The following is an 8885-nucleotide window of genomic DNA, read 5'->3' as shown; positions in this document are numbered from 1 at the left end:
TATTAATTTATAAATGATAAATAGAGTACAAATTAATCTACCCTAGCCTAACCTAATCAATATATACAGGGTGTCCTAGATCACCCGTACACTCCTTTTCTTTCAAAAACTAAGCGTTGTAGAGAAAACCGTTTTGAACAAAAATGGTATGGTTTTGAGGGGAACATAAGATGGTGTCATTGATTTGACTTTGGATGGTATCGTTAAGGTCAAGTCATTCCATTTAAGAAATTAAAGGTGTCCTTGACTTGATCTTAACGATGCCATCCAAGGTCAAACCAGTGACACCATCTTATGTTCCCCTCAAAACCACACAATTTTTGTTCAAAACGTTTTTCTCTAAAATGCTTAGTTTTTGAAAGAAAAGGGGTGTACGGGTGGTCTAGGACACCCTGTATATTTGTATATAAGAATATACAGGGTGTCTCACAACCTCCGTACAATACTTTAATAGTGTATTCTAGAGATAAAATAGAGTAAAAAATTCTAATACAAAAAGTTTGAGGCTGCAATAGTTTTTGAGTTATAAGCGATCAAAGTTTGCCAATGATATCGCGTAGAGCTCGCGCGCTTAGATCCGTACACATACACACCGATCTGTCATCTGTTACTGATTTTACAAATTAGGTAATATTGGTTTTTATTGCACAGCTGATTTTATTGTTTCTTATGTATATGAATACCATGTACGGCGGGCAGCTGATATTAACGAATATTTAACAAACTATAAATGTTGTATGTAAAATATTTAATTTTTTTCTTAAATAACAATTTAAATGGTTGGTTAATTATTATATTTAAATAAAAATATAAACTTAATATCTTTACACATTTAAGAAACAAAGTTTATTTTTGTTTTGATCGCGCGGAGAAGTTTTGTGGAAATCAATTTATTTATTTTATCTGTCAACAATAACAGATGACAGATTAATACGTGTGTAAATGTAGTTACGAGCCTGAGGGCGCGAATTCTACGCAATATTATTGGCAAACTTTGATCACTTATAACTCAAAAACTATTGTAGCCTCAATATTTTTCTATTAAGATTTTTTACTTTATTTTGCCTCTAGAATACGCTATTAAAATATTGTACGGAGGTTGTGAGACACCCTGGTCGAACAATTAAGTTTCGAGATTCGCTTCGCATTTCCGAACATTTGATCCGTTCGTGCTACCATTTTAGGGAGTTATTCACAACTCAGTACTCAACACGTGGTGCAAGTTTTAAATTATTTGGTTCAATAGTTAATGAGATACAGTCATGCAAAGTAGTGTTACAAAATTTTGTTTATTAATCGGTGTAATGGAAAGAACCCACACAGAACAAAAACCTCTAATGGATGTCCAGTAGACGTCCATCATGGAGATTCGAAACCTCTATTAGATGTCCATGTAATCTCCTATAGATATACATATCTTATATTTTCAGAAATAATAGTAAGGAGCTCGTTTTGTTTTAATTTTATGGATTTTTTGCGGAATTCCATATTAAAGAAAAAAAAGAGTTTGAACTATTCAATGATTGGTGAAAAAAGATTGAAAGCTGTTAAAAACCGATTTAATCGATTTTTGGCAATATAATATTTTTTGCAAGGGTTCCTTATTAAAAATAATATTAGGAGATTAAGTTTTTTTTTTGGCGTGTTGTATGAATAATAATAAAACGTTACGCGCAAACTCCCTGGGATGTTAATGGAATAAATTTAGACGAATTTCCAAGTTACTAAAAGTTAATGGCAGGTTTATTGATTTCCGTAGAATATTACCATCTTACAATTTAAGGTGTAATTTCATTGGGATGTTGATGTGTTGTGAGGAATATAATATGAATAATTACAGTTATCTCTAATTTTAATGTATAAATTAAGAATTTTCTTTGTTTAGGCATGGAGTTATGGAGGTTATATGGACGTCCAATGGATGTCATGTTACGTGTAGGAACACTTGACAACGCGCCAACATTAAATTCTGCGTTAAATTAGAGAAGTCTCCAACAGAAACATTACAAATGATTCAACAAGCCTACAGAGAGTCAGCTATGCATAAGAGTAACATTTCGAAGATACAGATGACATAAAAAAAACGTGAATCAAACTTTGAAAGGGCTTGCTTCAGAGGACTAGGCTTGCTGAATCATTTGTAACGTTTCTGTTGGAGACTTCATTAATTTAACGCAGAATTTAGTTATTATGTTGGTGCGTTGTCAAGCGTTCCTTTCATTACACCGATTTTTAAACATAATTTTGTAACACAACTTTGCGTAACTGTATCTCATTAGTTATTGAATCAAATAATTTAAAACTTGCACCAGATGTTGAATATTGAGTTGTAAATAACCCTCTAAAATGGCAGCACAAACGGATTAAATGTCCGGAAATGCAAGGCAAGTCTCGAAACTTAATTGTTCGACCAGGGTGTCTCATTTTTTGTCTTAGTTTATCGGTCCCCTACACGCTCCTAAAGTTTTAACATTTAAATTAGGGACACCCTGTATATTTAATTGTTTTTATAACGCTTAATAAAGGAGTTATTATTGAGTAAAGTCTGGCCAACCAGCGCCGATCTTTAGCCGGGCGCACGTCGGTAAGCCGCGCGCCTGGTAGTATGCGGCGGTGCACACTTCACGACGCGCGGCTCACTGACGTGCGCCTGGTTAAAACTTTACTCAATAATGACTCCTTTATTAAACGTTATAAAAAAAATGGCTCAGGACTTTTCGTCTCAGTTTTTGGTAAGGAATAATGCTATGTACTTAGTGGGCGGTCATTACGGGTCACCCTGTGTATATATACAGGATGTCCCACCAAAAGTGGCCATCCCTTTTTATCTTTTAAACTAAAAGAGATAGACCGTAACAAATATATATTAAATTAAATGGTTCAAACTAAACTCTATTGTGAGCATAGTGGTTGCTTCCAAAAGCTATCTGTGTTAACGAACGGAGAGGTTTGCATAATTTTTGTATAATAATGTGAATATTTCGACATGAAAAAAGTTGTAGCGCTGTCAACTTGCCGCGATTGTGCACAATAAAAATGGAGAGGAACGACGGCGAAATAGACTAATAGCAGCTGTATGCATCAATGAATGTATAAATTTGCTTAACACCAGAGAAGTTCAGAAATTATTATCGTATGATAGCTACGCAATTTGAGGAATTGTTACATTTAGTGGCACCTTCAATCACTAAACAAACCGTGATTAGAGAACCATTATCTCCTGCAGAGCGACTATCTATAACATTGAGGTTTGTTTGTCACATTTATTGCGTGAGAGTGACGTCGCTAAATTCAACTTTTTAGCGGCGTCGCTTGGCGACAAAAACGCTGATAAAATGGAGGAGAATTCGGTCACGTGACCACTCATCGCTGCGACAAGCGACACCATGAAATTGTACCTTAATAATCCTTAATCGAATCGCTCTACTGTTTAGTAGAATATCTAACACTAAGTTTGTGTGGCCATGAATATATACAAGGTATCTGATAATAATCGCTCCACCCTTAATGTGCAAATAGAGCGGGTTAAACCGAGTAGGAAAGTCCTCTACCATTTTGCGATCTCCGCAATAATTAATGAGAAATTAATTTAAAAAATCGACCAATTCGCGCGAGTATTACTGCGCGGTGAGAAAGGACGGCCTAATATGAGCGGCATTGATATTATTGTGATTTTCTGTTCTGCTTGGGTAGTTGCTAAGACGCGAAGTCCTCTACCATTTTGCGATCTCCGCAATAATTAATGAGAAATTAATTTAAAAAATCGACCAATTCGCGCGAGTATTACTGCGCGGTGAGAAAGGACGGCCTAATATGAGCGGCATTGATATGTACCCAAGCAGAACAAAAAATCACAATAATATCAAAATGACATCATAATGACTATCAAAAGTCATTATGATGTCATTTCGATGTCATTTTGATGTCATTTGATATTATTGTGATTTTCTGTTCTGCTTGGGTAGTTGCTAAGACGCGAGAATCCATCATTACGTACCGTTCATACGTAACTGTTGTCATTTGTAGAGCGCTCCTCCCAAAACTTTGTCGCGTACCTACTTTTGGGTTGTCTCTTCTTGCTGCGCGCTTATACTCGCATGAATTGGTCGATCTTCTTTAATTAATTTCTCAATAATTATTACGAAAATCGCAAAATGGTAAAGAGCATTCCTGTTCGGTTTAACCCGCTCTACCTGTACATAACGGGTGAGACGATTATTATTAGACACCCTGTATACATATATATATATATATATATATCAGATTCATGCCACTTCCACGCCTGGGTAACGCCAAGTGCAGGAAATTTCAACCTTTGAAAGGTCGCCATTTTGGATGTCGTAGCGATTTAAAATTTTCAGGGTTTTGTTCGTCTTCAAAAGACTTTTCAAATAAGCCCCCACTTGAACCCTAGTGCCATTTAAAATTTTCAACCCTCATCCCATCCTTGCGCATCTGGGGCACTCATGCCGAAAGGTAGCTTTTTTGAAAAATTGGAACACGTATTTTACTGTTTTTCAATATTTTCATTTTTACACAAGTTATTTCGGGGTTTCCACACTTTTGATAAACCCTATATAAACAATTGTAGGCTTGGGAATTATAGTTAATTTTAATAAATTGTAAAAAATCAAATCGATAATCATGCACAATAAATCTAATTGGTATATACTTTTAGTAGATATCTCAATTCTCGATTAATAATTATATATAATTTAATGTGTATCTTTTATTGTACAGTACTTAAATAAAACAATAGTGTAATTTTATTTGCGCAGATACTGTAGCTATTTTAGCATCATCATTTTTTTACATTATTATTATTTTAGCAAAGGCTACGATTTATTAATTCCCAGTGATATATATTTAGTCTTTCAATCATTCAATGTATATAAATAATGCGGAGAGAGTACCCGATCGATTATAAAAGATATATTTTTCTTTCTAGCTATCGTGGGACATGATCCGCAGACGAGCAACAGCAGTCAGCCGCAGTTGCAACAGCAGCAATTACAATCTGGGGGTTGGCTGGGGGGCGGTGTCAGTGACACTGGCAGCGGACTGGTCTGCCGATCATCGTCAAACAAATCGATCAACGGCAGCGGCAAGTCGTCGTTATGTCATCATCCTCAACAACAGCAACAACAGCAAGGCCAATCTGGGAGTATGGGGGATGACGAAGACGGGGGTGGAGGGAGCGGAGGGCTGGAGGGGACGGACGCAGAGGCGAACAACGCTGTTCACCTCAAGAGACGGGTGGGACTCGTCAGTGGGGTGGCTCTAATCGTCGGCACGATGATCGGCTCCGGTATCTTCGTGTCGCCGTCGGGTCTGCTGCTGCGTACCGGCAGCGTCGGCATCAGTTTCGTCGTGTGGACCGCATGCGGTCTGCTGAGTCTGTGCGGCGCCCTCGCCTACGCCGAGCTGGGCACCATGAATACGAGCAGCGGTGCCGAATATGCGTACTTCATGGATGCGTTCGGCGCACCGCCTGCTTTCCTCTTCTCTTGGGTGTCCACCCTGGTGCTCAAGCCGTCGCAAATGGCGATTATCTGCCTGTCATTCGCCCAGTATACCGTCGAAGCGTTCACCGTCGATTGTGAACCACCCGATCAAGTGGTCAAGGTCGTCGCCCTGCTGGCAATCGTTTTGATACTCTTGATCAACTGTTACAGCGTCAATCTGGCCACTGGCGTACAGAACGCCTTCACCGCCGCCAAGCTGATGGCGATACTCGTGGTAATTGTCGGCGGTTCGTACAAATTGATACAGGGTAACACGCAGCATCTACAAACGGCGTTCAACACTATTGACGGCAGCACTATCAACTTCGGCCGCCTCGCCACTGCTTTCTACACCGGCCTCTGGGCTTACGACGGCTGGAATAATCTGAACTACGTGACCGAAGAGATCAAGAACCCTTCCAAGAATCTGCCCAGGTCCATCATGATCGGCATACCACTCGTCACACTTTGTTACGCGCTGATCAACATATCTTATCTAGCGGTCATGTCACCATCGGAAATGATCGAGAGCGAGGCTGTGGCAGTAGTAAGCATTGAGACGTGTCGATGAAAAAAGATATTATTCTTTCGTAACAATAGGGAACAAAAATTATCTTTAAGAAAAGCGATAACAAGGTAATAGAAGCACAGAACATGTGTCCTTCAATTTTTTGTTCAATATCGCTTTAGAAGTTGAGTTGTAGAATGATCTAGAGATAACGGTTGGCTTGTCAAATCCGAGATATTGTAGGATATCAATTGGGTTACTTCGCTCCGAACAATTCGTTGCCATATTCCGAAGGATTAAGATCCTTTGCGTTTTGCAGACATTCGGCAATCGGATACTGGGTGTGATGGCATGGCTGATGCCGCTTTCCGTAGCGATTAGCACATTCGGGTCCGCTAATGGCACTCTATTCGCTGCGGGCAGGCTCTGCTTTGCTGCGTCGCGAGAGGGTCACCTGCTCGATTGCTTGAGCTACGTACACGTGCGACGCTTCACTCCTGCGCCAGGCCTCATCTTCCATTCCCTCGTAGCAGGTATTACGCAATACGAATTATTGTTCTAAACTCTCTTTCAGATCGTTTCTTGGACGTTTGAGTATCCTAATTAATTTTTCAATCCTTTATAACCTTTATATTATTTGAGATTTTACTTTATATAACATACGTTGTGTTTTTTCCAAGGTGAAATTGTCGCTACCGTTTTGACTTCAAGGTATCTAGACGCATTAAGCCAAGTCATTGATTTCGCAGGCGCGATGGTTCTCTCTGGCAATATCGACTCGTTGATTGATTTCTTCTCATTCACTGCATGGATATTCTACGGCGGCGCGATGCTCGCTCTGCTGGTAATGCGGAGGACCAGACCGAACCATCCGCGACCGTACAAATGCCCGCTAGTGATACCTGTGCTTGTGCTCATCATCTCTGCATATCTCATAGTGGCGCCGATTATCGATAAGCCGCAGATCGAGTACCTGTACGCGGCCGGCTTCATCAGCGCAGGCATGCTCGTCTACCTCCCGTTCGTAAAATTTGGATATGTGCCCAAATTCATGGGTAAGTATACGTCACTACATTGTTAAAATAAAATCCGAATCGCAGAGTTCAGACGTCCAGACATTTCACAATATAGAGCGTCCTGTACCAGTTATTGTCTGATCGTGAACTGAAATAAACTTCCAGAAAAAAATAGAAATATTTGTTAGTAATTAAAATTTCAAGTCTGAAATTAAACTCAAAAAAATCTAGAGAATTCTTCTAAAAATCTCAGATTAACATTAAAACTAAAAAATGGATCTTGTGTGAAAAGCCTATATGAAAAACTATTAAAGTTTAGAGCTTTTAAAATTTTGAAAGTCTAAGATGTATATCAAAATTTTAAAAAGAGAGATACTTAAATTTCAAGAAATTGCAGAGGTTGAAATTCTCATTAAAAAAAGAATGAAAATTTAATATTTAGAACATCTTTTATTTTTCTACTGTACTTTAGTATGCCTTTAAATTTTCTATTGAATATTCGTGTTTATTTTCCAATTGCAGAAGGTGTCAATGCTTTTCTGCAGATGTTACTAGAAGTGGCTCCAACAGCAGTTGCCTTCGACTGATTTCGAGAGGTACAATTCTCCAGATCAACAGTTCTTCAGGATGCCGAATCATTCCATTATGGCATTGCGCGAACTGTGTACACCTGAATAATCCTATTTTAAATACATACAGACAAGAGCGTTATATATCCTATATTACAAAGCTCAAGGCTGACACAAAAAAAAAAACGGATCCATAAAAAAATATATATATTATATAAAAATATATTATTTTACTACTTGTTATTCTTCGTATATAGTATACAACACGCAGAAAAGATGTTATTGTTAGACAATAGATAGTTGATGTTGTAACAAGACAGCAATGAATCAACAGAAAATATTTTAAATGTTTACAGTTACAAATTGGCCTCTCTTTTTCTTTGTATATCCTTCTATTTTTCTCCCATATCTTCCTAAGAAAAAGATGATATCTAAATTGTTATGTATCATTTTTAATTTCCAATATAGTTTCAATATATATTATTAATTTTTTCCTAAGCTATATTTCTTAGGAATAATTAATTTAATTTAACTAAAATATCTAATTAAAAAGTTAGTTAACAAAGGATAGTTTTAATAATTACAAATATAGTCAGTTTTTATTCTCCCAATTATAATCTTTTTTTCAAAGATACTTCATTTTTAAGTCTCAACAAGTTTCTTTCTCCCGGACTCTAGCAATTTTAGTAAATTTTCAGAGGAGATTTCAAATATTTACCAATAAATTCAGCTCTTCTGTTTGGCCAAGGCATCCTTTGGTACCTTTCCATAAATGCCTAAAATGCCACTATCTTTCTTGTGTACTTTCTTGGACTTAGGTCTGAGCAAACTACTAGTAAATCCAGATGTATGTTTCTCTTCTTTCTTCCTTTGTTTCTCTATTATTCGACTCTTCTTTAATGTTTTATAATTCATTTTTCTATTTTTAGCAGGTATCGCACCTAAGCTGATGGCAAGCTCGACTTTTGCTTTTTTTGCTTTTGGTTTCTCAAAGCCAGACATACCGAATTTAATAACATCATAACGCATCCTCTTCATTTCCTTTTCTTGTTGTTCTTTCAGTTCAGTAGGCGTTTGCTTTGTTTTGGAATCCTTCTGTTCCTCATTATCGTGCAAACCATCTGCAGGTTTTGACTTTTTCTTTGGAGCTTCATAACTCACAGAGACATAGTCACTTGTCGCATTCTTCTTGATTTGGGACACACGCGTTGGCACAAAGTCTCCCATTCTTATCTCTCAACCACTTTTCTTCAATTAAAAAAAAATATATTATTAGAAAAAAATATAT

The 8885-nt window shown here is 37.5% G+C and overlaps 2 protein-coding genes across 9 annotated transcripts in view; one reads left to right on the top strand and one right to left on the bottom strand.

Moving 5' to 3' along the window:
- Nucleotides 1-7954, top strand: part of LOC115235244 (b(0,+)-type amino acid transporter 1) — a 47346-nt gene extending 39392 nt beyond the window's left edge. For 2 of the 3 annotated variants that reach the window (XM_029806897.1, XM_029806896.1), the window contains exons 2-5: nucleotides 4949-6051; nucleotides 6332-6545; nucleotides 6693-7067; nucleotides 7551-7954. In XM_029806897.1, coding sequence (XP_029662757.1) covers nucleotides 4949-6051; nucleotides 6332-6545; nucleotides 6693-7067; nucleotides 7551-7615 — 1757 coding nt within the window. In that variant the 3' untranslated portion in view covers nucleotides 7616-7954. The remainder of the gene's footprint in view (nucleotides 1-4948; nucleotides 6052-6331; nucleotides 6546-6692; nucleotides 7068-7550) is intronic. The other variant, XM_029806898.1, reaches the window with a different exon arrangement.
- Nucleotides 7459-8885, bottom strand: part of LOC115235245 (uncharacterized protein C1orf131 homolog) — a 1907-nt gene continuing 480 nt past the window's right edge. For 2 of the 6 annotated variants that reach the window (XM_029806901.1, XM_029806899.1), the window contains exons 2-3: nucleotides 8316-8845; nucleotides 7459-8010 (exon numbers count right to left, since the gene is read on the bottom strand). In XM_029806901.1, the coding sequence (XP_029662761.1) occupies nucleotides 8324-8824 (501 nt within the window). In that variant the 5' untranslated portion in view covers nucleotides 8825-8845 and the 3' untranslated portion in view covers nucleotides 7459-8010; nucleotides 8316-8323. The remainder of the gene's footprint in view (nucleotides 8011-8315; nucleotides 8846-8885) is intronic. The other 4 variants (XR_003884001.1, XM_029806900.1, XM_029806904.1 and 1 more) reach the window with 4 other exon arrangements.

This window comes from Formica exsecta, unplaced genomic scaffold (genome assembly GCF_003651465.1).
Source record: "Formica exsecta isolate Colony F162 unplaced genomic scaffold, ASM365146v1 scaffold214, whole genome shotgun sequence".
Taxonomy (NCBI): Eukaryota; Metazoa; Arthropoda; class Insecta; order Hymenoptera; family Formicidae; genus Formica; species Formica exsecta.
The sequence above is the reverse complement of the archived record's forward strand: the minus strand, read 5'-3'. Positions and strand labels throughout refer to the sequence as shown.